The 26,050-nt window shown below is 36.4% G+C and overlaps 16 protein-coding genes and 4 non-coding genes across 20 annotated transcripts, besides 6 other annotated features; 16 read left to right on the top strand and 4 right to left on the bottom strand.

The window, feature by feature from the left end:
• The first annotated feature begins 295 nt into the window (after nt 1-295).
• On the top strand, nt 296-367 carry YNCC0010C. The gene has a single exon. It is a non-coding gene; the product is annotated as a tRNA-Gln (tRNA).
• Nucleotides 368-668: 301 nt separating this feature from the next.
• Nucleotides 669-1,298, top strand: RHB1 (putative GTPase RHB1; the record flags this gene model as incomplete). Its single annotated transcript, NM_001178742.1, has 1 exon — nt 669-1,298. The coding sequence occupies one exon, from the start codon at nt 669-671 to the stop codon at nt 1,296-1,298; it is 630 nt and encodes a 209-aa protein (NP_009956.2).
• A 21-nt stretch (nt 1,299-1,319) lies between these two features.
• Nucleotides 1,320-2,165: an origin of replication (ARS310; Compound autonomously replicating sequence on Chromosome III).
• A 163-nt stretch (nt 2,166-2,328) lies between these two features.
• Nucleotides 2,329-4,557, top strand: NPP1 (nucleotide diphosphatase/phosphodiesterase NPP1; the record flags this gene model as incomplete). Its single annotated transcript, NM_001178741.1, has 1 exon — nt 2,329-4,557. One exon carries the CDS (start codon nt 2,329-2,331, stop codon nt 4,555-4,557), a length of 2,229 nt encoding a protein of 742 aa, NP_009955.2.
• A 254-nt stretch (nt 4,558-4,811) lies between these two features.
• YCR025C (uncharacterized protein) lies at nt 4,812-5,222 on the top strand (the record flags this gene model as incomplete). The annotated part of the gene is made up of 1 exon (NM_001348896.1): nt 4,812-5,222. One exon carries the CDS (start codon nt 4,812-4,814, stop codon nt 5,220-5,222), a length of 411 nt encoding a protein of 136 aa, NP_001335751.1.
• Nucleotides 5,223-5,600: 378 nt separating this feature from the next.
• PMP1 (proteolipid ATPase) lies at nt 5,601-5,723 on the top strand (the record flags this gene model as incomplete). Its single annotated transcript, NM_001178739.1, has 1 exon — nt 5,601-5,723. The coding sequence occupies one exon, from the start codon at nt 5,601-5,603 to the stop codon at nt 5,721-5,723; it is 123 nt and encodes a 40-aa protein (NP_058137.1).
• Nucleotides 5,724-5,802: 79 nt separating this feature from the next.
• Nucleotides 5,803-6,069, top strand: YCR024C-B (uncharacterized protein; the record flags this gene model as incomplete). The annotated part of the gene is made up of 1 exon (NM_001184645.1): nt 5,803-6,069. The coding sequence occupies one exon, from the start codon at nt 5,803-5,805 to the stop codon at nt 6,067-6,069; it is 267 nt and encodes an 88-aa protein (NP_878057.1).
• A 376-nt stretch (nt 6,070-6,445) lies between these two features.
• Nucleotides 6,446-7,924, top strand: SLM5 (asparagine--tRNA ligase SLM5; the record flags this gene model as incomplete). Its single annotated transcript, NM_001178738.1, has 1 exon — nt 6,446-7,924. One exon carries the CDS (start codon nt 6,446-6,448, stop codon nt 7,922-7,924), a length of 1,479 nt encoding a protein of 492 aa, NP_009953.1.
• A 370-nt stretch (nt 7,925-8,294) lies between these two features.
• Nucleotides 8,295-10,130, top strand: YCR023C (uncharacterized protein; the record flags this gene model as incomplete). The annotated part of the gene is made up of 1 exon (NM_001178737.1): nt 8,295-10,130. The coding sequence occupies one exon, from the start codon at nt 8,295-8,297 to the stop codon at nt 10,128-10,130; it is 1,836 nt and encodes a 611-aa protein (NP_009952.2).
• Nucleotides 10,131-10,902: 772 nt separating this feature from the next.
• YCR022C (uncharacterized protein) lies at nt 10,903-11,247 on the top strand (the record flags this gene model as incomplete). The annotated part of the gene is made up of 1 exon (NM_001348895.1): nt 10,903-11,247. The coding sequence occupies one exon, from the start codon at nt 10,903-10,905 to the stop codon at nt 11,245-11,247; it is 345 nt and encodes a 114-aa protein (NP_001335750.1).
• Nucleotides 11,248-11,560: 313 nt separating this feature from the next.
• HSP30 (Hsp30p) lies at nt 11,561-12,559 on the top strand (the record flags this gene model as incomplete). Its single annotated transcript, NM_001178735.1, has 1 exon — nt 11,561-12,559. The coding sequence occupies one exon, from the start codon at nt 11,561-11,563 to the stop codon at nt 12,557-12,559; it is 999 nt and encodes a 332-aa protein (NP_009950.1).
• A 552-nt stretch (nt 12,560-13,111) lies between these two features.
• On the bottom strand, nt 13,112-13,348 carry HTL1 (Htl1p; the record flags this gene model as incomplete). Its single annotated transcript, NM_001184313.1, has 1 exon — nt 13,112-13,348. One exon carries the CDS (start codon nt 13,346-13,348, stop codon nt 13,112-13,114), a length of 237 nt encoding a protein of 78 aa, NP_009949.1.
• Nucleotides 13,349-13,571: 223 nt separating this feature from the next.
• On the top strand, nt 13,572-13,838 carry MAK31 (Mak31p; the record flags this gene model as incomplete). Its single annotated transcript, NM_001178734.1, has 1 exon — nt 13,572-13,838. The coding sequence occupies one exon, from the start codon at nt 13,572-13,574 to the stop codon at nt 13,836-13,838; it is 267 nt and encodes an 88-aa protein (NP_009948.1).
• A 170-nt stretch (nt 13,839-14,008) lies between these two features.
• PET18 (Pet18p) lies at nt 14,009-14,656 on the top strand (the record flags this gene model as incomplete). Its single annotated transcript, NM_001178733.1, has 1 exon — nt 14,009-14,656. One exon carries the CDS (start codon nt 14,009-14,011, stop codon nt 14,654-14,656), a length of 648 nt encoding a protein of 215 aa, NP_009947.1.
• Nucleotides 14,657-14,739: 83 nt separating this feature from the next.
• On the bottom strand, nt 14,740-15,831 carry MAK32 (Mak32p; the record flags this gene model as incomplete). The annotated part of the gene is made up of 1 exon (NM_001178732.1): nt 14,740-15,831. The coding sequence occupies one exon, from the start codon at nt 15,829-15,831 to the stop codon at nt 14,740-14,742; it is 1,092 nt and encodes a 363-aa protein (NP_009946.1).
• A 985-nt stretch (nt 15,832-16,816) lies between these two features.
• Nucleotides 16,817-17,147: a long terminal repeat (Ty1 LTR).
• Nucleotides 17,148-17,311: 164 nt separating this feature from the next.
• YNCC0009C lies at nt 17,312-17,384 on the top strand. The gene has a single exon. It is a non-coding gene; the product is annotated as a tRNA-Lys (tRNA).
• Nucleotides 17,385-17,612: 228 nt separating this feature from the next.
• Nucleotides 17,613-17,973: a long terminal repeat (Ty4 LTR).
• A 143-nt stretch (nt 17,974-18,116) lies between these two features.
• Nucleotides 18,117-18,448: a long terminal repeat (Ty1 LTR).
• A 228-nt stretch (nt 18,449-18,676) lies between these two features.
• Nucleotides 18,677-18,748, bottom strand: YNCC0008W. Its single transcript has one exon. It is a non-coding gene; the product is annotated as a tRNA-Met (tRNA).
• Nucleotides 18,749-18,858: 110 nt separating this feature from the next.
• Nucleotides 18,859-19,186: a long terminal repeat (Ty1 LTR).
• A 578-nt stretch (nt 19,187-19,764) lies between these two features.
• On the top strand, nt 19,765-20,430 carry SRD1 (Srd1p; the record flags this gene model as incomplete). Its single annotated transcript, NM_001178731.1, has 1 exon — nt 19,765-20,430. One exon carries the CDS (start codon nt 19,765-19,767, stop codon nt 20,428-20,430), a length of 666 nt encoding a protein of 221 aa, NP_009944.2.
• Nucleotides 20,431-21,033: 603 nt separating this feature from the next.
• CWH43 (Cwh43p) lies at nt 21,034-23,895 on the top strand (the record flags this gene model as incomplete). Its single annotated transcript, NM_001178730.1, has 1 exon — nt 21,034-23,895. One exon carries the CDS (start codon nt 21,034-21,036, stop codon nt 23,893-23,895), a length of 2,862 nt encoding a protein of 953 aa, NP_009943.2.
• Nucleotides 23,896-24,161: 266 nt separating this feature from the next.
• Nucleotides 24,162-25,034, bottom strand: RBP95 (RNA-binding ribosome assembly factor RBP95; the record flags this gene model as incomplete). The annotated part of the gene is made up of 1 exon (NM_001178729.1): nt 24,162-25,034. One exon carries the CDS (start codon nt 25,032-25,034, stop codon nt 24,162-24,164), a length of 873 nt encoding a protein of 290 aa, NP_009942.2.
• A 553-nt stretch (nt 25,035-25,587) lies between these two features.
• Nucleotides 25,588-25,910: a long terminal repeat (Ty1 LTR).
• SUF16 lies at nt 25,897-25,967 on the top strand. The gene has a single exon. It is a non-coding gene; the product is annotated as a tRNA-Gly (tRNA).
• The last annotated feature ends 83 nt before the right edge of the window (nt 25,968-26,050 follow it).

Genomic DNA, 26,050 nt, shown 5'->3' with positions numbered 1-26,050 from the left:
TACCTAATATTATAGCCTTTATCAACAATGGAATCCCAACAATTATCTCAACATTCACCCATTTCTCATATAAAATATGAATCATACTAAGTGGTGGAAGCGCGGAATCTCGGATCTAAACTAATTGTTCAGGCATTTATACTTTTGGGTAGTTCAGCTAGGGAAGGCCGGGTTTTATCTCATGTTGTTCGTTTTGTTATAAGGTTGTTTCATATGTGTTTTATGAACGTTTAGGATGACGTATTGTCATACTGACATACCTCATTTTGAGATACAAAATATTACAAGAAGTCCTGGTCCTATAGTGTAGTGGTTATCACTTTCGGTTTTGATCCGGACAACCCCGGTTCGAATCCGGGTAGGACCTTTTTTTGAATACAGATTTATTTTTTTGATTTTTCACTATCTTCAGATACAGAAGAACGCTACTGGTGGTTTCTCTATAAGTATTAACAAGACGCTTCTGCCAGGTTTAATATCTAACAATTTCTACAGCAGTTACACGAATTATTACTAGTTATATTTCCAGTGAAATTATTGAACTTGCCTCCATTTTCATTGACGCATATTGATATTTTCATATTCATTCTTTTGGGCTGGTTCGAATTGTCTCTTTACCGAAACAGTTTTATTGGGGCACGGCGAGAAAAGATATAACCTGTGACATAATGGAATACGCCACTATGTCTTCTTCGAACTCCACACATAACTTTCAGAGAAAGATTGCTCTTATAGGAGCTAGAAATGTCGGCAAAACCACATTAACGGTTCGCTTCGTAGAATCGCGGTTCGTTGAATCCTATTATCCCACTATTGAAAATGAATTTACCAGGATAATTCCTTATAAAAGTCATGACTGTACTCTGGAAATTCTAGATACTGCAGGCCAAGATGAAGTTTCTCTATTAAACATTAAATCGTTGACGGGCGTACGAGGCATAATACTGTGCTATAGTATAATAAATCGTGCTAGCTTTGATCTTATTCCCATTCTCTGGGACAAGCTGGTAGATCAGCTGGGTAAGGATAACCTCCCGGTAATACTTGTGGGTACCAAAGCTGATTTGGGAAGGAGTACAAAAGGTGTAAAAAGGTGTGTCACGAAAGCTGAAGGAGAGAAACTAGCTTCGACAATTGGCAGTCAAGATAAGAGGAACCAGGCAGCATTTATAGAATGCAGTGCCGAGTTAGATTATAATGTTGAAGAAACTTTTATGCTCCTTTTGAAACAAATGGAACGTGTCGAAGGAACTCTGGGGCTTGATGCCGAAAATAATAATAAATGTTCTATAATGTGAAAACTCGAGCGTCCCTAGGATATCATTGGTTTTATTAGTAGGAAAGCGGTCAGTACAATTTGTATAATAATACCACATCTTTCTCATACCTGTTACGGTGTGCTGCATTTATAGTAAGAGGTTGAATATTGATAAAACCTTTCAATGGCTTGGACGCCTCGTTTAACAAGCAAGAATATTTTAATTATGGGGTTTTTGCTAGTTTTCAAGATGCGTTAGCAAACCTAAGTACCATTAAAAATTTCATGTTTAGAATGCTCCTACATGTGTTAACTTTTAGTGCATTTTTTCAAAGTAATTTGCCGTTGATGTTAAAGACATGAAGTAACTGTCTTTTAAAACTAAGGACAATTGACTTTCTTAATCTTTTTGTACCTAAGATGGAAGATTCAGATAGGACATCCAGTAGCAACCAGTAAATGTACTAACTAATATTTCATCCTTTCTTTGACTGGGACGAAGTCGGATCACACTATGTACTTTATCAGCACATCGCAATATTTTTGGACAGCACTAAAATTGTGAATACCAAAAGATCAGAACCAAACAGCGAGTGTAAATAAATTTTCTTGTATTTTTCTTTTAGCTCTGCTTCAATTAATTATTTACATTTACGAATAAATTTGTATATATTCTCCCTCGGTAAGTACCACCTTTTTTTTTACTTTTTGCTCTAAGAGTTACGATTATATATACATAACATAAATAATGGAATAAAACATCACCTGGAAGCTAAGAATATATTAAGTGACAATTATACCAGGGGTTGGACTAGTCAAACAATCAGGTGAATTGTGAACACAATACGACATTTTCTCTTATTAATTTTGGATACCTATCTCACAAAATATCATAACGAGACAAGATATCTGCGTACGATGCTAAAAATGAAAAAAAAGAAAAGACATGAAGTTATAAAAAAACATTGGTACGATATGCAAACTGCCTAACAAACCACAAATAAGCAAAATAAGTGAGGCGAGGTAATTACATATATCTGAAAAGAGGTACAGTATAACACTCTCTATAGATGGAACTTCAGAATGATTTAGAGTCGCTCGATAACGAGCTGAATGATTTTAGTGAAGATCCATTTCGTGATGATTTCATAACGGATGAAGATGCTGTAAGATCGGGGTGGCGATCTGCGTGGACCAGGATGAAATATTGGTTTTATAAGAATAGACTGAAGTGGACAAACAATCCCATAGTGATTGGCGACGCGAAAGATAGTAGGGATGGTTCTAACTTTAGAAGGGGTATACCGCTATATGAATTAGACGCGAATGGTCAACCCATTGATACTGAACTTGTTGATGAGAATGAACTTTCTTTTGGAACGGGATTTCATTCCAAAGTGCCTTTTAAAATAATATTTCGCACATTGTTTGGCTCGCTGGTGTTTGCCATTTTTTTAATTCTGATGATTAACATAGCAAAACCCCATCACTCCACGAGAGTGCTATCGCACTTTGGCAGTCCTGAATTTGACCCTTACGTGAAGTATTTTAACGGTACGCATGAATTTTTCCCCTTAACGATAGTAATTTCACTAGACGGTTTCCATCCTTCACTCATATCTAAGAGGAACACACCGTTTTTACATGACTTATATGAATTGAAATATGATGGAGGTATGAATATCACGTCCACACCTTTTATGGTACCCAGCTTCCCTACGGAGACCTTTCCCAACCATTGGACGTTGGTTACTGGACAATACCCAATACACCACGGTATAGTCTCTAACGTATTTTGGGATCCTGATCTTAATGAGGAATTCCATCCAGGTGTATTGGACCCTCGAATATGGAACAATAATGATACAGAACCAATATGGCAAACTGTTCAGTCTGCATTTGACGGTGATATACCATTCAAAGCTGCTACCCATATGTGGCCAGGTAGCGATGTGAATTATACCAAGTATAATGAAGAGAAACTACAACCTGAACATAAAAATCCTATTGCTAGAGAGAGAACTCCATTTTACTTCGACGAATTCAATGCTAAAGAACCACTTTCGCAAAAATTATCCAAGATTATTGAATATGTGGATATGAGTACACTGAACGAAAGACCACAGCTAATTCTCGGTTATGTACCGAACGTAGATGCCTTTGGACATAAGCATGGATATCCGTCAGAGTCGGAATACTATTATGAAGACTTCACTGAAACACTGGGGGAAGTAGATACATTTCTGAAGCAACTAGTGGAATCGCTGCAAGAAAGAAATTTAACCAGCTTTACTAATTTGGTCATTGTTAGCGATCATGGTATGAGCGATATCGTAGTTCCCTCAAATGTTATTATATGGGAAGACTTACTGGACGAAAAATTGAGGAAGGATTATGTATCGCACGCATATCTAGAGGGTCCGATGATGGCTATATCGTTGAAAGATTCCGGAAACATCAATGAGGTTTACCACAATTTAAAGACTTCTATAGATGAAGACAAGTATACGGTTTACGTTAATGGAAATTTCCCCAAAGAATGGAACTTTAATGATGGAAAAAATCATCACATGGCGTCAATCTGGATTGTGCCCGAGCCTGGGTATGCAGTGATGAAGAAAGAACAATTGAAGAAGGTGGCAAAAGGTGATCATAAGGACAAAAACGAAGACAATGTGTTCACGATTGGATCACATGGATACGACAATAACGCGATCGATATGAGATCTGTATTTATTGGTATGGGGCCATATTTTCCACAGGGATACATTGAGCCGTTCCAAAATACCGAAATTTACAACCTTTTGTGTGATATTTGCGGTGTGGCAGAAAAGGACAGAAATTCCAATGATGGGACTGGGATGCTTATGAACCAACTCCGCGAACCCCAGAGCAGCGAAGAAGTAGAGATTGAAGATGACTTTGATTATTTGGTCAGTAAGTTTGGTGAATTCAGCACTTATAATATAATTTGGGGCGGGTACCCCGAAGAGACAGAACAAGACAATGTTGACAATGATAATGATGACAACGACGATGGAAACACTGATGAAATAGCCGCTATGCCATCTTCGTCATTAACGATAAAACTAGAAATGACAACTTCAATACCATCAGCAACTGAGACTCTACTGGGCGAAACATCACCATCATCAAGAAGCAGCAGCAGCAGCAGCATACAAGCTAGCGCTACTGCTAGCACAGTGGGGGATTGGCTTCAAGACATAATCAACGACGCAAAAGATCTCATTGACGACATAATTGACAGCATCGACGATTTAGTCGATTCTGATACCTAAGCTTAAGGTGGGACAACCGCGTTATGAAATAAAAGACGCATCCTTGTGAGTCCCGCGCAAGAAAACATATGCACGCAGAAAGAGACTTTTATTTAGATTTAGTATATCTCTAAACTTAATTCAGAAGTGAACCACTCTCTCACATCCGATGACAGTGGGGTCAATAAGATGTACTAAGTAAGAAAACTAATTACACAATAAAAAGAAACAAGCTGAAACTAGGCGTGTTAACTCTTTCCTAAACGAGGAGGTTTATGTCGTCATTTGGACATCGAGCATTTTTCAGCTGTTGTCCTTTACTAGAAGGAGAAACTTTGCATTCAATAAAATTGCGCAAAGAGGCAACATACCAAACTCAATCCGGGTGGCCGGTTCGATGGCCGATTCGGTATCCGCGCGCACTTCCCCTAGAATCCCACGTGCACCCATACCATATGATCGTTAAATTACCGCACCCACGCACCCAACCGCGGCTGTTTCTATGGCTGTCGTTGCATTGGACAGGAATTCCTTTTTTGGGAAAGCCGGGAATAGGTCGCAATCGGGTAAAATCAAAACAATTTTCGCATTTCCAACAGAGTAAAATCAAAACAACTATGAGAAAAAAAACAACAAACAGAAAGCAGAAAGCAGAAAGATGTCAATATAGACTTGTCACTGCGTAATAGAAGATAGCTTCAATTTTTTCCGATAATAATTTCCCATTTTTTTTTTTCAAATTTAGCCTTCCGTGCTTGCCAGTATATAAAGCTTTGAAAGCAATTTATTGTTTCTCTTGTAATCTTAACTTCCCTTTTTTTCTCTTATTGCGTCTTATCTTCCTTTAGAGTTTTTCATTACTACCCTTTTTCCATTTATTCTTTTTCCCTTTCAATAGTATTTAAAGGAAGACGCTACACACTTTGAAGGAAGAGCAAATAAGTTAACTTTTTCATCTCTTTTTTTTTCTCAACTTCAAACTAGTCACTCAAGCAAACTTTTGTTCCTACATATCCTTTGTTTGTTTCTCCTCTTCCCATTTCAGCACTTTTAATCTATCATAAATGACTTTACCAGGTGGTGTTATTTTAGTTTTCATTTTGGTCGGTTTGGCTTGTATTGCCATTATTGCTACCATTATCTACAGAAAATGGCAAGCTAGACAAAGAGGATTGCAAAGATTCTAAAAAGGGCGGAGCGAGCCATTTTATTTCCTGTCCCCTTCATCTTTGTTTATATCCATTCTAGAACATGAATTAGACTACTATGTGTGTGTGTGCGATACCCTTTTTTGAATTCTTTCTACCTTTTATCCCTCACTATGCCTTTCTTTTATTTGTTTCGTCCGTTCGCTTTACTGTAAATGAACGTTGTTACTACTTAGTGTGCGTGCTCAAGTTGAATTGTGCTTTTTTTTTTATGGTTATGATATTTGAACTAAAACGAGTGTGTGTTTCGTATTTAGACAGATCCCGTAAAATCCAAATTGTTAGCTTTTTTCCTTTTATCACTATTATTTTTTTCCACTCTTAACAATGTGTGTGATTGTTAAGTCTGGCTGATGACTCCTCATGATAACTCATGTGTGTGTAAAATTGAGTTTTTCATGGTTGTTTTCAAAGATAAATTACATAGTAGTGTAATCAAAATAGTGTATGATTTTTTTTTATTTTTAGAAAATCTAAATAATAAATAAATAAAAAATAAAATACAATCCTTACAGAGATTAGGCCGTCGAGTGTGGAGTATGAGTATGCACAACTTATAGTTATGATCTACTTTTTCTCGTCCTGATTTTTTATCTTTTTTATATTATAGGAAAAAAAGAAAACGTACCACAATTTAAGTAGAGCTCGACTTATCGCTTACTAAGAGAGAAAGAAAGAGAACAAGCGAATACAAACAGCTAATGTTTCATGCTTTCACCTTCCTTAAAGGTGGTAGATTTTACTCTTCACTAACAGTTAAATCATTGTACGAGCAGGTACACCATACTAGCCATGATCCCATTTCAATTAATGGATGGATCAAATCCATAAGACTATTAAAACGTATAGCGTTTTTGGATTTACAAGATGGGACTTCTGTGAACCCATTAAGAATAGTTATTCCACTCACAAATACTGATGAAGTACAGTTCCTAAAAATTCTGAAAACTGGTCAAACTTTATCTATATCTAATGCTACCTGGCAAAGCACCCCTAATAGAAAACAACCTTTTGAATTGCAAATCAAAAATCCTGTCAAGTCAATTAAACTTGTGGGTCCCGTTTCAGAAAACTATCCATTACAAAAGAAATATCAAACCTTACGTTATTTAAGGTCCTTACCTACACTAAAATACAGAACCGCTTACTTAAGTGCAATTTTACGGTTAAGATCCTTTGTAGAATTCCAGTTCATGCTATATTTCCAGAAAAACCACTTCACCAAAGTTTCACCACCAATATTAACTTCAAACGATTGTGAAGGTGCCGGCGAGTTGTTTCAAGTCTCCACCAATACGTCGCCAACTGCATCCTCGTACTTTGGGAAGCCGACTTATTTGACTGTGTCCACTCAATTGCACTTGGAAATTTTAGCGTTATCACTGTCAAGGTGTTGGACGTTATCTCCTTGCTTTAGAGCCGAAAAGAGTGATACTCCAAGACACCTTTCGGAGTTTTGGATGCTTGAAGTGGAAATGTGCTTTGTTAATAGCGTCAACGAGCTAACATCGTTTGTTGAGACTACAATAAAACACATAATTAAAGCTTGTATAGATAACCAACAAGAACTCTTGCCGAAGCAATTTATCTCTTCACAAGAAAATAATGCATCGTCAGAGCTATCAATAAATCAAGAGACACAACAAATTAAAACACGATGGGAAGATTTAATAAATGAAAAATGGCACAATATAACGTATACCAATGCAATAGAAATTCTCAAGAAACGCCACAATGAAGTTTCACACTTTAAGTATGAACCTAAATGGGGACAGCCTTTGCAAACTGAACATGAAAAATTTTTAGCCGGAGAGTATTTTAAGTCCCCAGTTTTCGTTACCGACTATCCACGTCTTTGTAAACCATTCTACATGAAACAAAATTCCACTCCTGACGATACTGTTGGATGCTTTGATCTACTGGTTCCTGGAATGGGTGAAATAATTGGTGGGAGTTTAAGGGAAGATGACTATGACAAGTTATGTAGAGAAATGAAAGCACGCGGGATGAATAGATCTGGAGAATTGGACTGGTATGTTTCTCTGAGAAAAGAAGGAAGTGCACCACACGGAGGCTTTGGTCTAGGGTTTGAGAGATTTATCTCATACTTATATGGCAACCATAATATAAAGGATGCCATACCCTTTTATAGAACATCTGCAGAATCCATCGATTTTTGATATTCCATTTGTTTCTTATCTCCTTCTATGTATTTACTCACTGTTCACCATTCTTCCCCCCTTAAAAGTAAGCTTTATTTAAGACCATCCTTGTAAATATAATAATGTAGCATTTTTCTTCAATATGAAGGTACTAAACTCCATTTGGCATTCGGCCTGACCTATGTTAATTGACAAAGAATGACACATTCCGCTCATTGGAAATCTCGGATACGAAAATGCCAAAACAAAATATAACAAAAAGTATCTATCATTAGTAAAAAATACTATAATGGTCCTTATCCACAGAGCTTGAATTTAGATCACCTAAAGGAATGCTAGCAAAGGAACTAGGAAGTGGTAAGCATATGAACACACGAATATAAAAGATATGGCGCGTCAAAAGCTTACTTTCAAAGAACAAATGGATGGTTTCCCCTGGGTCCAACTTGTTGTTGTGTCCTTAGTTAGGTTCAGCGAACCAATTGCGTTTTCGTCACTATTTCCTTATGTTTATTTCATGGTTAGAGATTTTAATATTGCTCCCAATGATGCTCAAGTGTCCAAATATTCAGGTTATTTATCTTCATCATTTGCGTTATGCCAAGTCATATCTGCGTACCACTGGGGTAGATTCTCTGAAAAGCATGGCAGAAAAATAACATTGACTTGCGGGCTTATAGGAACATCTGTATCATTGTTAATACTGGGATTTTCACGCAATTTCTATCAGGCTTTGGTGGCAAGAAGTTTAATGGGATTGCTAAATGGTAACGTCGGCGTTATTAGAACCATTATTGGTGAAATAGCAACTGAAAGAAAACATCAGGCTTTAGCTTTCAGTACTATGCCTTTATTATTTCAATTTGGTGCCGTTGTTGGGCCTATGATCGGTGGGTTTCTTGTATTTAGAGATGGAACAATGAATGAAGTGCCACTATGGTTTCCACATTTTGCAAAAAGAATAATTAGGTCATATCCGTACGCCTTGCCAAACGTGGTAGTGTGCATGTTTTTGATGTTTGGTTTAACTAATGCAACATTGTTTTTGGAAGAAACACATCCTGCTTTTAAAGATAGAAGAGATTACGGTTTAGAGGTCGGTGATTTTATTAAGAAGAATATATTTGGTATACAGCCGAAAAGAAGACCCTGGCAAAAGCGCATTCAGGATGATTCGGAAAACATTCACCACCGTAATGAGAATGTGAACAGCATTCGAGGACAAGATAGTGAAGAGGATGAAAATAGTCCCCTAGTGAATACTACCAATGACGATGATACTGAAAGCATACAATCGATTGATCCTATTTTAACAAGAAGACAGTCTGTAGGCCTGATTAGGACATATTCTCTGCATGAACCAACAGACGCTGTGCATGCCAATATAGATACAGCTCCAGACGGTTGTAAAGAAAGTAGTATATTTCATCACGTTTTTCATACAAAAGTATTTTACCCTATATCGGTGAATTTTATTATGGCTTTACATTTGATTGTATACAACGAATTTTTGCCTGTTTTTTTAGCTTATGATTTAGCCGTAGATCCAGAAAATCCAAAGAAGCTGGCTTCAAAATTTCCGTGGAAAATATCTGGCGGTATAGGTTATGAACCAGAACAAACCGGTACTCTTTTGTCGACAACAGGTATCTTTGGTTGTTTTGTGGTTATTTTCATTTTTCCCATAGTTGATCGAAATTTCGATTGTTTAACAATTTTCAGAACTTTAGTCAAGCTGTACCCTATTATGTACGTTATGGTTCCTTACGTTGTTTTTCTACAGAATGAACGGATTCCTAGCTGGTATACTGTCGTCTACTTGTACATAATCACAGGGATAAAAACATTTTGTGGCGCTTTAACGTCACCACAAATTATGTTATTAATTCATAATTCGAGTCCCTTGAGTTGTAGATCAGTCATCAATGGCGCCACCATTAGTATTTCTGCCTCTGCTCGTTTCATAGGTCCCTTAGTATGGGGCTATATTATGTCTTGGTCCCAGCAAAATGACGTCGCCTGGGTCAGTTGGTGGTCGTTAAGTCTTTTTTGTATGGTAGCTCTTTATCAAAGTTATAAGATAGCACCAATTGATGATAACGAAAATGAGCTTCATGGACAGGGTAGTGAAGATGCCTACAATTCGCAGTCACAGTCTTCTGATTTAAGAATGGCTCATCGATCTAGTTTAAGCAGCTTAAGTAACCAACGCTGTACCACATGAGAAATTTTTTTTCAGAAGGCTTGCAAAAAGGATATCTAATAAAAAAAAAAATGAACTCCAGTAGATTTTAGATATCAACCATAACTGGCGAAAATTTGCACCTTTTTGATGAGAGCATGTTATGTCAAGGCATGGCCGCGTGATGGCATTGCACTCAAGATAGTTTCCGGAATTATTATACTCCTTATGTAAATTTCAATCCGTTTATGTAATTATATCCAGGAACTCAATTTGACCAGACAAGTAATGGCGCCCATTTTGAGCGAGAGAACCCATTTTTCTATACAAATTTCACTAGAGCACGGCCGTTACATTTAGTAATAGCCAATAAGGGTTTTTTATCGATTAGTGTTCCCTGCGCTCCTTAACATCATACAACCGAGTACTTGACATGGAGATAGTAGGCAAGTAAACCAAAGTCCTTTCTTCAAAAGTAGAAAACTTGAGCACTTATTTCCTGCGCATGTCATATGTTAATTTTCCTCAACTGCGCTGAATACGTCCTGTCAATTCAAATATATCACGTTGTGAGCAGCCCTGAAGAAGAAAACCTCAACAGCAGTATTACTATTACAATCAAACAACTTTAGTGCCGCGTGATACCGGGGGTTGAAGTGGGTGCATTGAGCCGTATTCTTCTTCCCCGTAAGAAAGTTGTGTATCCTTTTTACTGCGTTGTAATAGCTTCTGAAAACCTAAAAAATGAACGCTATGTAGCTCATATCCGTTTTGCATAAGTAAGAATAACTACTTGTGCAGGGTGCCGAAAGGGATGGAAAACCGCTGCAGCAACCCTTGTTACATACAGTCGGATCCATCTGACTTACTTTCCTTGCGTCTCCCTGCGCGATTTTGTTGGCCATTTTCCAGATCCTCTAGAATTTTTCAAGGGTCGAGCCGTAGGAGGATTCTCTCAGAAGGCAAAAACGCATCGAAAGCGTGCTTTGTAAGAATATTTGGTATGGCTAAAGTAAGCAAAGCCATATCCCGATCCCGATCCCGACTCTTATTCCGATCCCTTCCGCCACATCCTGCATGTTTATTCGAATACCAAATTAGCTCATCTTCGTTATTTCATCATCCCTTTCTGCTATGGCAAGGACAAGTTTTTTTCTAGCATCTCATCGAAAACTTTCCTCTCCCTAATTGGCCAAAGTTTTCATATTCATCATCAGTTAGAAAGTATAATATCAATCCCTTACCTCATTACAAGTTGTATCACACTAAAAAAATCATATATAAGTCTGTGAGAGTCTTCAATTATTTAGCGTAACACCTATTCACTTTCTAATCTTGTTTCTTGTTTTTACATTCTGCAATACAACACAACAACAAATATTAACTCAATTATTATTATTTATAATTACAAAAACAAAACAACAAGTTTGAGACTTTAATATCTTTTGATTACTAAAAACAACAAATTTCAAATGAACGATACGCTATCAAGCTTTTTAAATCGTAACGAGGCTTTAGGGCTTAATCCACCACATGGCCTGGATATGCACATTACCAAGAGAGGTTCGGATTGGTTATGGGCAGTGTTTGCAGTCTTTGGCTTTATATTGCTATGCTATGTTGTGATGTTCTTCATTGCGGAGAACAAGGGCTCCAGATTGACTAGATATGCCTTAGCTCCTGCATTTTTGATCACTTTCTTTGAATTTTTTGCTTTCTTCACTTATGCTTCTGATTTAGGTTGGACTGGTGTTCAAGCTGAATTTAACCACGTCAAGGTTAGCAAGTCTATCACAGGTGAAGTTCCCGGTATTAGACAAATCTTTTACTCGAAATATATTGCCTGGTTCTTGTCCTGGCCATGCCTTTTATTTTTAATCGAGTTAGCCGCTAGTACTACTGGTGAGAATGACGACATTTCCGCCTTGGATATGGTACATTCGCTGTTAATTCAAATCGTGGGTACCTTATTCTGGGTTGTTTCGCTATTAGTTGGTTCATTGATCAAGTCCACCTACAAGTGGGGTTATTACACCATTGGTGCTGTCGCTATGTTGGTTACCCAAGGTGTGATATGCCAACGTCAATTCTTCAATTTGAAAACTAGAGGGTTCAATGCACTTATGCTGTGTACCTGCATGGTAATCGTTTGGTTGTACTTTATCTGTTGGGGTCTAAGTGATGGTGGTAACCGTATTCAACCAGACGGTGAGGCTATCTTTTATGGTGTTTTGGATTTATGTGTATTTGCCATTTATCCATGTTACTTGCTAATTGCAGTCAGCCGTGATGGCAAATTGCCAAGGCTATCTTTGACAGGAGGATTCTCTCATCACCATGCTACGGACGATGTGGAAGATGCGGCTCCTGAAACAAAAGAAGCTGTTCCAGAGAGCCCAAGAGCATCTGGAGAGACTGCAATCCACGAACCCGAACCTGAAGCAGAGCAAGCTGTCGAAGATACTGCTTAGAGCAGCTTGAGATTGTCTTAATCATTCTTTGCTTAACACATTTCAAAACATCAGTTTTCTTCTTTTAATGTCACTAATGAAACTTAATATTTAATAATCTAATTTTAATTTCTTTATGAAATATGCAAAATAAATTATATACACAAACACAATAATTAATAATCTAATCTCATTTTTCCAAAATCAAGAAATGTTCTTACTGCTTCCATGCCTGAATAGTCTAATCGATAGTAGGCCATTTCAATTCTTTTTAGTTATATGGAGACGCAAACACCACTTTATTTTAGCGTACCCTACCAAAATTAAACGATAATATGGTATTTTTATTCTCATTTGTTACACTCTATTCTGTATCACTGGATACATTCGCGGTAACTTGTTTTATAAAGTGAGATGGGATTTATGACCATTAGATGCATATAAAAGCTTCCAAATAATAATAAGATATTGTGACTTTTGGTGAACTAGATACGCTTTGAAATTCTTCATTTGTAATGAAGCAGGATTCACATTCAATATTTTGTAGCTTACAATTGTGAATGTTGCGTTTTCCTACTTTTTCCTTTCATTTTTCAAAGCATCGAGCATTTTTTTCATTTCTTCCAAACTCATCCTTTGCCTTTCAGGATTGATAATACTATTGTGTCTTTCCGTACTTTCTACCAAGTTCAATAACTCGCATATGTTTTCTCTTTGAGATAATAACTGAAATGCTGTTAAATTTTTCAGCGTTACATTGTTGTAAGCTCTTTCAGGATTCATTGAGCTGATTGTGTTGTTCTGTGACATACGATATACTGATACTCTGTTCTAAATAACACAATCCTTTCGTTCTATCATAAAATTCAATGTTATAGGCTCATTTTGTGCATCTTATGTGGCGGATTAATTTTTTTTTTTTCAAAAAATATCTCGCGAAGTGCATGAGTTCTGACTATTTTTTAAATGCGATGATATCATTGATAGGGTGAAGATAGTCTTCAACAAACTTAGTAAGGGGCACCAAAGCGTCATGGACATCTTGAAACTGTCAGATTTTATTGGAAATACTTTAATAGTTTCCCTTACAGAAGATCGTATTTTAGTTGGAAGCTTGGTTGCTGTAGATGCCCAAATGAATTTGCTATTAGATCATGTTGAGGAACGTATGGGCTCCAGTAGTAGAATGATGGGCCTAGTCAGCGTCCCTAGGCGTTCCGTTAAGACCATAATGATTGATAAGCCTGTTCTGCAGGAGCTTACTGCGAATAAAGTTGAATTGATGGCTAATATTGTTTAGCGCATATGGTTCTAATAGTTTCCATAGTAACAATTGCTTGGCAAAAAAGGTCTGGCTTCGAAAGATATATAAACGAATATGAACTGGACTGAACTTAGATATTTTTTTCTGTATTAACTAAAATTTAGCGCAAATAATAACAATATCAACAATATCTGCAAGGAAGAACAATGAGCTGTACCACTGATAAGTTAATACAAAAGTACGACGCCCTTGTTAGGAAAACCACAGAACATAAATTCGCTAAGGAACTATGTGCCGGAACATTGAAGGACCGTAGTTTGTACATCTATTTATCACAAGATCTGCAATTTTTTGAAACTAGCTTAAGGTTGATATGTAAGACGACTTCTTTAGCACCAACTACTCACGCTTTAATAACCTTAGCCAAAAAGATTGGATTTTTTTCTAATGATGAAAACTCATACTTTCATGACTGCTTAGAATTATTGGCACCATCCCTCACCAAGGAAGAAAGAGATAATTTTGACAATAAAGCGATCCCCGGCGTTGATGCGTATATTAATTTCTTAGATGAGCTGAGAAAGGACGCCTCAATTACATGGCCATCCTTAGTAACCAGCTTATGGGTTGCTGAGGAACTCTATTGGAGATGGGCTCGTGATACTCCTAGAGCCCCAGGGTTGCATTGGAAATATCAAAAATGGATTGATTTACATGATGGTGAGCATTTTCAAACTTGGTGTGAATTTCTAAAGGCTGAAGTTGACAAGTTTCCCGTCGAAGAAGTGGAAAGCATATTTGTGAAGGTTTCACAGTTCGAGTTCGAATTTTTTGAATCTTGTTACAACGCCTAATCTCAAGTAGTATATAACACTTACTTATATATATATATGTATATTTTTGCAGAAAAATAAGAGCAATGAACAAGCTGATATGATCATCGTGTTAGACTTTTGTAAAGATCGTTTATATTATATTGAAGACCGGACTGTGAAAGGTAAAATTTCAGTCTATCCAAGAATGTGATTCCGTTCCAGGTTTTAGCAATTGGATCGTACCTCGGTATTCCGAATTGTTCAATTATTGCGCCTGCAGCGATGTTCCCACATATACTAGCAATATCTAAGCTTTTCGTTAGGGCATAAGAAACTGCAAAGCCGCCAAGGAACGAGTTTCCCCCGCCAGTAGGATCTAGTACTTTAGACTGAGTTTTGAAATGGTAGGCGGGGAAATGGTCATAGGTTCGTCCGTTCTTAAACTTCTCACTTACCGATATGCTTCCGAGGGCACCGCATCGTAGAATACACATATTGTTTTCATCCATGAAATCATCGAAACGATGCGCTAATGCTAGACATTCTTCCAAACTAGTCGGTTCCTTGCTACTTAAACCAAATAAGCGACTTGATTCTTCGGCATTTGGAGATAATATTACCGTAACATCGTTCCTCTGCATTACACTTTTAATGTCATTTTGATGATCAAAGTCGCAAAGATCTGGGAATGGCTCCCAAATCACGATTGGTTTTGTGCCCTTTGAACTTTTCACCCGTAGCAGATCGTTTATTATGTCTAAGCATCTAGACCCAGAACATAGCAAATGAAACGCATGCATTTCATCAATTATCTTCTGCCCAAATGTGGAAATCCAGTCATCGACGTTAATCTGCTTCTTCGGCGTCAAAAACTTGAACTTTCTCAAATCATCACTTCCCTCGTAATAATTCAACCCTTTGGTAGTTAATCTGCTAAAGTCATCTCGAAACCTCACATCAGTACCCCATGAGTCTATTTCCCTTATAACTTCCTTTGGAAAGTCAGAGCCTCTGTCCACTATCCACTTCAAACCTTTGGATGTGACATTGCCGGAAGATATTATGCATGCACCCAAAATGGCAAAAGTCCCTCCGCCTCCTGGGACATTCTTATAGTGAATATTATATTTACTACGCTCGATGTCGTCTATGATAAACATGCCATTAGTTATGACTAGGCTTTTCGTTTCTGTAGAATCCTCTTCATTCATCATTATCACGTTCTTTATTTTCTTAGAACAGTAAACTTCTTAAATCAAATGTGAGAAGTGTTTTCATGTATAGCCAGGTTATGCAATAATAGAAGGGATGAAAGCTTTAGTCGCGCCTGTTTAATATGCAATTACTTTAGCACTACCGTTTATTGTCTTGATATGACATTTATTTGTCAGCTGAGGATCTCGGAAATTTTAAATGTAAAAAGGAAGTTCCCTAGAGTAATCGTAGCATTATCATACATTCAGATTCACAGAGCAACATGCAAGTTTTAAAATACATTATTAAGTTTTTGCAGAGGCAAATTATACATGAACACTCCTAAAGTACATTTAATTACAATTATCTCAGAGAAGATCTTCTTGAGTCCCAACCAACAAAAGTTTAAACACACAAAAATCGTAGCGTGCATCGTCAAGTTATGTTTGTAAGTACTGGGATAGTTAATTACTACATAGGAATATTCAAGATGTCTTTCTGATATCAGAATCGTTGTTTGTTTATTACGTCATTCCTCTTCATTTCAGTAATTCTTCTGAATAAAAGCGGAACCAAGACAATATACGATGTGCTTTTGACAGATTTGTACTTTTCATATTCGAGTAAATTTCCCTATGTTTGATGGAGTATCATAGTTTTGTTTTTCTTTTTGTTTCCTAGTCAGCCCTTTTCTTCCAGGTACATTATCTATTGAAAATGGACCCCATTATTGCTATGAATTCTGTATTACCTTTCTTGGATTGTAATTTTTTTTTCTTAAGTTATACTTGGGAACAAGACCAAACATGTTATCTTGCATAAACCTTATAAGCAAATTGGTGATATTGAACTGAGATTCCGATGACCGTGAATACCATCTAACAAGAAAATCATTTGGAATTTTGAGAAAATACAATATCCATAATAAGTACGAGAGATTAATTTTTGTTTTCAGATCAACATTCAAACACGGTTGTTAGGTGGTTGTTTTCTGATGTACTCACATGAGAATCACGTGAATTTTCAGATAGTTGTTGGGATTCCATTATTGATAAAGGCAGTAATATTATGTATACAGAATATACTAGAAGTTCTCCTCGAGGATATAGGAATCCTCAAAATGGAATCTATATTTCTACATACTAATATTACGATTATTCCTCATTCCGTTTTATATGTTTCATTATCCTATTACATTATCAATCCTTGCACTTCAGCTTCCTCTAACTTCGATGACAGCTTCTCATAACTTATGTCATCATCTTAACACCGTATATGATAATATATTGATAATATAACTATAGTTGATAGACGATAGTGGATTTTTATTCCAACAATTCTATATACGTAAAATTATAGCCTTTACCAACAATGGAATCCAACAATTACCAGCTATTCATCAAGTGATCAGAAAATAATATTGAGGTTTTAGTTCACATTTTAGTAACAGTATTTATATTTTTAAGTCACTTATTAAACGTAATTTTTCATAATTAAAGAGCCTTGTTGGCGCAATCGGTAGCGCGTATGACTCTTAATCATAAGGTTAGGGGTTCGAGCCCCCTACAGGGCTTTCTTTTTTCTTGGAAAAAGAAAGAAACTACATTACATGTGCCGCAAGCGCAAGTAACAATGTTTATAGCTTATCTAACGGGGAATGTATTTTAAATTCAAACAACTTGAGTTATTGAAATTATGAGTGAACCTTTCCGTCATACTCATTGCATTGCGCTCAAAATCTGCGAACGTATCGCACCAGCTATCTGAGTATAAAATAATAATACGCTTCATAATATATACTTTTTGGAACAAGTGGCCATTAATAGTGATATAGGATTGCTGTGTAAATGCTAATATCACATATAGATGTACATCTCGTATTACATGTGAATGTGCCTAATGTGGAAGGAAATTTCATACATGCAGTTCAGGTAGTAATGAAACCGATTTAAGATCTATTAATTGAACATTGATATGGTAGTTATACAAGAGTTATATTAATTATCACATTAACTGTATAGTAAGCTCCAAACACACATAATATTGATAATAAATAAGATGAAACAGTTGGCGATGTTTTATATCCCTCGCTTATAGAAGCATGAGAAGATTCATACTTAACCTTCATATTAATAGTACCTCTTCATCTCTAACTATGAATATTATTAAAGTAACTGGGAATGTGAAATTCTGTGATCACAATTTTCCTCTAAAAATGTTTTAATTTCAAAACCACACAAAAAATCCACCTAAATGGTGGGCTTGGTTATTGTCATTATATGGTATCTAGAAGACCTTGTCGTTATGGAGATATTGACGAAAATGGGGATACTGTTGGGATTCTATTTTTGATAACGGAAAAGTGTTGAATATACAGAGAACCCAGGAAGTTTTCCTCCAGGTTATAATATCCTTAAAAGATAACCGGTATTTCCACTTTATGTTATTATTATTTCTTCTCCTCATTTTGTACTTTATCATTAATCATCCTAAAACGTTTTCAATCATTGCGCTTCAGCTTTTATTAAATATAATAAATATTTCACAACTCTATGACATCTTTTTATATTGTATATGATAATGTACAAGTAATATTCATACTACCCAACAAAAAGATAATTGATTTTCTTTCCAATAACTATGTATCCTCTTTGTATAAAATGTTTCTGTAATAAAGAAATTTGCGGTGTAGAACCGACTTTTCTAAATGCATATCTTTATTTTCTCAGAACCTTAATTAGTAAAACTCTAGTGAACAACAAATACTCAAATACTTAAAAGATGATTAAAAATGTGGGCAAAAAAGCTACCGGTAATTGACGACGTCAGTTCCATTATTATTAATGGACAGTTCAAAAAATTTAATAGCGCCGCTCGGTTTCGATCCGAGGACATCAGGGTTATGAGCCCTGCGCGCTTCCACTGCGCCACGGCGCTCAACATTACAATCTCTGATGCTTTCACGTAGATATATGAATAGTTTTATTCTACTATTTTATCCTACTATGATATATATCTAGGGCTTGATGTCTTCACAACAATAAAATTGAATATTGGGTGATATTTTGATAATTTTTGGCATTCCATTGTTGATAAAGGCAGTAATATTATGTATACAGAATATACTAGAAGTTCTTCTCAAGGATATAGGAATTCTCAAAATGGAATCGGTATTTCTACATAATAATATTTTATTATTCTTTTTCATTTTATACGTTTCATTATCCTATTACATTATCAATATTTGCATTTCAGCTTCCATAACAGTTGATGACTGTTTCTCAATCTTTACGTCATCTTTTTACACCGCATGTGATAATATACTAGTAACACGAATACTACTAAAAGATGACATTTTAGAGCTTCAATCCAACAACTTCTCAGTGATGTGGCTTTCGACATTTCATATTTTTTTGTTCGAGTCCTTTTCAATAAGTGATAGTTGATGCTTATTCCAAATATTCAATATAAGCATTTATATCCTTACTACCATATCAACATGTAAATATTGATAGCCACTTATTCCAACAGAATCGGATAAGCGCTATTTTTTTTTATTAAAGCCTTCCCCTCTCTCATCGCCAAGAATTCTATTGTTTCTCCTAGACCCTGCTTTCGCGGCGCGGTATTCCTGTGCCAGCGGTAAGGGTTCAGTCATTGTATTATGTAGAAGTATCGAATGTGACACAAACATACGCCACTAATATGAGAATGCAGGCGCGATAGCTTTGTAATGTTTTTCAGTTGTATCACAGTAAACTAGAGCGGATCCCTAAATAAGTATCATCAAGCTCGATACACAAAACTTTGAAATGAACTTCTTCGACTTTTAGACGCTTGTTCAAACTTTTATCAATGATGTTGTCAATTAAATAGACTTATATTGCTGTTTCATTGTTATCGCTTTGTTAAGAGGTTGCTAGGTAAATAACCAGACATTTACTATTGCTAGTATGCGATATAATAATTATGACAACTCTGGAAGTTCCTTCTTAACTAGAGTAGTTAAAAAGTCAGATATGGAGAAAACGTTATTATTAAATAGAGAAATTGATGACTGGAAGTCAAACGATAAAAAGAAGGCATATAAGGAACGCGGAAGAGTTTATGCAAGTTGCTCATTTATTGAAGTATCCTTTTCTCAAATAAGGGCTGTTGATGTTGAAAAAAAAATTGAGAATGCCGAACAACTAAGAGATCTTACAAGAAATATTGTTAAGAACAAAACCAGCTCTTTGAACGAAATTACACCCTCAAAGAATCGTGTAACTAGTGCATGCAATTCCGAGAGACGTACGACTAGCCAAGAAGCAAACAATCTTGAAGGCTACCATAGTTGTGCACAAGGAACTAGTCGGTCTGCCAGTATTACGAAGAAATACAGCAAAAAGACTACTAGTCGTCCTAAAAGAGAAAAGAGACAAACAATCCTCCCAAATGGTGAGATAAAGGAATGCTCTAAATGTAAAGACACTTGGACAATTCAATGGCGTAGTGGACCCGACCAAAACAGGGAACTTTGTAGTCCCTGTGGACTCGCCTATGGAAAAAGACTGAAGAAGGAGAATGAAAAAAAAAGGCAAGCAGCAGATAAAAGGATAGATCGAAACAATCCATAGTATCTATTTAATTCTTTCACCGCATAGATGATATTTTTCCACTAGGATATTCCACCTTTTTTTTTTCTAATATTGGCACTTCAGTTATAATGTATTTTCTTCGTCTTTGTTCTTATATTGTACTATTATTCATAATATTTATTACGTTTTATATGGAGTTTCTTTTTGATTAATGGCTTCCTGCTAGTATTACTATATGACTATAGCAACAAACTTTGCAGTTAGTTTTGTTGAGATTGTATGCTCAATAAGTTTAAGTGAACTTCTACAAGTTGTACCTCATTTCTCGGTTTTGAAATTAAGTATTCTTGGTTCAGGTTTGCAGTTCTTTTTAATGTTGTTTTTTACAATCAAAGTATGCTCATCGGTATATACAGAAGTGCCAGTTTGGGATTTTTGAGTCCCTGAATATGCGCTTCATGCTTTTTTATTATGTAAAGTTAGTTCGGGTAAGAAGTAGTAACCAAAAAAATCGCAACAATAGATTCTCATTCGCTTTTTGACTTGGTAACTTATAATTTCTCCACAGTATTTGCACCCTTTTAATGTCCGATTTCTCGAGGAATAAGTAACCAGGAATACAGAAGGTATCCACCGCCAGTTATGCTGATCATCAATGGGAAGATCATCCCTATAGCTCATACTATTTGTGCATTCTCCGCCTTCTTTGCAGCTTTGGTCACTGGTTATTCATTACATTTTCATAAAATTGTAACCAATGCACATTATACGTATCCAGATGAGTGGTTTCCTAGTGTATCAGCCACTATCGGGGACCGCTATCCGGAACGTTCTATTTTCCAAATCTTAATAGCTCTAACTGCTTTTCCAAGATTTTTACTGCTACTAGGTCACTACTACTTGAACCAATCTAAGGTATGCTTCCTTGTCGGTGTACTCCGGACAGTCTCTTGCGGTGGTTGGGTATACATTACAAGTACAGATGACCACGATATTCATGATATATTTATGATCACATACATTGTTTTAACGTTACCATGGGATATAATGATTACCCGCTATTCTAGTCCTTTAACTTCGAAGAACAAAGGGTTGACTGCTACAATTTTTTTTGGAACATTGTTCCCGATGATTTACTGGTACATTCAGCACTCCGTCCAACAGAGAGCTGGGGCATATTCTATATATGCTTATTTCGAATGGTCTCTGATTCTTTTAGATATTGCATTTGATGCATTTGCTTACGCTGATTTCAAAAAGATAGATATTGTTCTCGCTTTTAATGAGAAACCCGGTAATACCAGTTTTTTCCAAATTAGAGACTCTAGTCCCATAAATTATGGAGAAGAAAAAAGTTCAGAATTGCAGAAAAGTGGTGAAAAGAAGGTTGAAAAGGAAAAACCCGTTGCTAGAAGCGCAACTGGTTCATATTTCAGGTTTGACTCTTTTTTTTACTTACTAACAAATATTTTTAACGGTTTTCTTTTCTGGTCGAACGTTACGTCCCTGTTATGTAGTATTTGGCATTTCCCGCTATGGTATATGGGAATCTCAGGTTATGAAGCTGCAATATTGGGTTATTTGGGACCCATTTTCTTATATCTGCCGTTCGTTTCTGAAGCCTTCACGCAATATGGTGTACTTTTAGGAGGTATTATTGCCATTGGTGCCTATATTGTTCAGATGCCAGAATTAAGGTTGATTTCTGTAGCTGTGGGAACTTCCATTACCGTTGCAACGTTTGTACAAAATCTAAGATATATCACAAATGCGGAGACTAGTTTCTCTTTTGCTCTAACTTGGCTGTTAGGTCTTGTTGCATCTGTGATCTTGAAAATGGGGTTCTATACCAACAATCCAACTTGGGTCATTTTAGATGAACGTAATGGTGGGTATAATAAGACAGCTCTCGTGCTTACTGTTTTATTCGGCATGCTGTCGCCTTATGTTAATTCAATTAATTTCGAAGGGAAAAGGAATGCTCAAGCAAAATCTGCTTCGTTGATTGGCAAATTATTTTTGGCTGTTGGTTTTGGCTCGTTGTTATTCGGAATTCATCAGTTATTGACGGATTCTTCTACTACTATTTATTGGGCATGGGAAGGTTACAATGAATCACACGGTCCCTTGCCATGGCCTTGGGGCGCCTTAACTTGTACGGTCATGTTATTTGCTTCTTTGAGTTCTGTGAAGTTTATGGGCAAGCCATTAGTTCCATGTTTGTTGCTTCTCATATCCACTGCTGTACTTTCAGCTAGAAGCATTACACAATGGCCTAAATATATTTTCGGTGGTTTATTGTACGCTATCGCTATGCTTTGGTTAGTTCCTTCGTATTTTTCTGCATTAGGCCAAGTTCAAAACATATGGGTTTATGTCCTATCATTCTCCGTTTATATTATCTTTGTCCTTGCCCATGTTTGGGTCGTTGCATACGCATTTGTTCCAATGGGCTGGGTACTGAGGGAGAAGATTGAGACGGTTCTTGCCTTTTCTTCCACATTTATCATTATTGGTGCTTTAACATGCAAAAACCTTAACATTCAACTGGTGACTATGGGCAAAAAATTCTTCATTTATGTTTTCTTCTTTGCCGTGGCCCTGCTATCACTAACAGCTAGGTTCGTGTATGATATTAGACCTACAGGAATTCCTCAGCCTTATCATCCAGATTCTCAGTTGATTACAGCTGGTATTTGGACTATCCACTTTGGTCTCGATAATGATATGTGGGCATCTGAAGACAGAATGATCAACCTTATTAAAGATATGGAACTAGATGTGGTAGGTCTACTAGAAACAGATACACAAAGAATTACCATGGGGAACAGGGATCTAACTAGCAAACTAGCTCATGATTTGAATATGTATGCAGATTTCGGACCAGGTCCAAATAAACATACCTGGGGCTGTGTTCTTCTTTCTAAATTCCCTATCGTAAATTCTACGCATCATTTATTGCCCTCTCCAGTTGGGGAACTTGCGCCAGCCATTCATGCCACACTTCAAACGTACAATGACACTCTCGTTGACGTCTTTGTATTCCATAGTGGACAAGAAGAGGATGAAGAGGATAGAAGACTGCAAAGTAACTACATGGCTAAGCTCATGGGCAATACGACTCGCCCAGCTATTTTATTAAGTTACTTAGTTGTTGATCCAGGTGAAGGCAACTACAATACGTACGTTAGTGAAACATCCGGAATGCACGACATTGATCCTTCTGACGATGATAGATGGTGTGAGTATATCTTGTATAGGGGCTTGAGAAGAACAGGATATGCTAGAGTTGCAAGAGGAACGATAACCGATACGGAGCTACAAGTTGGTAAGTTCCAAGTTTTGAGTGAGCAAGCGTTAGTAGAGCACTCGGATTCTATGTATGAATACGGTCATATGAGTGAACCGGAATATGAGGACATGAAATTTCCAGATAAGTTTTTAGGCGAAGGTGAGAGGGGTCACTTCTACCATGTTTTTGATGAGCCACGTTATTACTTATAAGAGGCCGTAAGGTGGTTTTATAAATCAGTGTAATCACATTGTGTGTACTGAAAATCTTGATAACTTAAGGTAAGTTATGTATCCACCTGATTTTTTTGACCTCGAATTTTAAAAATTTATGTGATTTCTTTATGTATGTTACTTAGACGATCTTGTTATAGTTTTGTAAGAAATTATACTTCCTGAAACGATTTATCCCGCTACTTTTTGAGCGTATTTCACAGTAAAATATATACTACAACTGAACAACGTTGTTGAACTCTATGTTAAACATCAACGAAGAAATTCTTAAGTTCTATCTGCTCCGAGTCATCATTCTTCCAAATTTCTAGTAATTTCAGACTTCTTTGAACAAGCTCTTTATTCGGCATTTGTACTTCCTCTTGCTCGTCTTGTACCTCTTTTTGCTTCCCTTGTTCGGCATTACCGTCTTTTTCACCTTCTTCTTTTTCTTCACCATTAATTGGTTCGCTAGCCTTATCCTCTGCAATTAACGCTTTTATTTTTGTTTCTTGATCTTCCACATAGTCGTTCCATTGCTTCAGTTTTCCTTTGCATTTTGATATTAGTTCTTCTTTTGATTTACCTTGTAAGTCCCTGAAATATAAAAGCAAAAGATCATTATATACTGAGGGGATTTCGTCCAAGTTGAAAAAATGCTTAATAAGCCAATTTTGCTTTTGCTTGGAAAATTTCCAAACTTCAACAACACCAGACTCTGATGGCTCGTCTTTGATCAGGGAGTCGCCGTAATTTTCTTTTACACTTTCCAATTCTAGGATTCCGGTGGGAAACTTGCTCTCAGACTTTGTCCTGAAAAATTCTATCAGGTAACGTAATTGATCTTTAAGAATTTTATTTTTTTTCGAATTCTTTTCATCCTTTGACAATTTTTCCTTCTTCTTCGTCCCTGGTTTCGACACACGCTTCCCTTTTTTGGTAGAGGATTTGCTCTCACCATTAATGATTCTTTTTTTCTCTTTCTTTGTCAAATTACCAGTGGATAAATGCGTAGTGATATTTAGTGGATCATCATCTATTAGATTGGATTGGCCTTTTTCTTTACTTTCGTCACCACTGCTTATAGTCTGTCTCTTCAAAGCAATTCTTTTCCAGGCAGGAACGTGATTTTCGGACATTTAATTGTGAAGTGAATGTTTCTTCTGCTTGTAATTTGTCGATAAAGAAAGCACTTATGACAGTACTTTGATATTTGAATTTAGCTCATCTCTTTTCGTTCCTTTTTCTCGCTCGAAAATTTTCAATAATTTGCAGTAAAAAGGCGATGCCAGTAAAAAACTACCTGCAAAGGGAGCGTTAGACATATCTTTTATTGGCGACAAATATTTTTAGCGATATATATCCGTAAAGATCTGGCGATATTCTTTATCACTCGATGATAATAAATTCTTTTACACTTTGCTATTTTCCATGAGAACGGTTGGTATTCCTGTTCCCAATAACAAAAGCGTTTGCATATTTTTATGGTGAAGGTACTATCAACTGTAAAGTATGTACAATAGATTTATTAAAGGGAAACACTTTTCGTAGTAAGAAAAGCAGGTTTATAATTCAATTGTTTTAAAGCTGAATAATGCCGTGGTGTTAAACTACGACCGAGCTATAGCAACAGCATCGGCCACACACTCTCTCTTATTCTTATGTTAATAGTCGACCTTTCAAGGATGTTCTTGTTGGAATAGAAATCCACTATCGTCTATCAACTAATAGTTATATTATCAATATATTATCATATACGGTGTTAAGATGATGACATAAGTTATGAGAAGCTGTCATCGAAGTTAGAGGAAGCTGAAGTGCAAGGATTGATAATGTAATAGGATAATGAAACATATAAAATAGAAGAAGGGATAATCGTAATATTAGTATGTAGAAATATGGATTCCATTTTGAGGATTCCTCTATCCTTGAAGAGAACTCCTAGTATATTCCGTATACATAATATTGTTGCTTTTCTCGAATCATGTATCAAGATTACTAGCGCAAGTGGTTTAGTGGTAAAATCCAACGTTGCCATCGTTGGGCCCCCGGTTCGATTCCGGGCTTGCGCATCTTTTTTACTTTATATACTATTTTTTTTTTTTTTCTTTTTCCCAAATTTTTTCATGAAAAATTTGGCGGAACGGTACATAAG

Source organism: Saccharomyces cerevisiae, chromosome III (genome assembly GCF_000146045.2).
Source record: "Saccharomyces cerevisiae S288C chromosome III, complete sequence".
NCBI lineage: Eukaryota > Fungi > Ascomycota > Saccharomycetes > Saccharomycetales > Saccharomycetaceae > Saccharomyces > Saccharomyces cerevisiae.
Note: the sequence above shows the minus strand (reverse complement) of the source record. Positions and strands in the feature narration are given on the sequence as shown.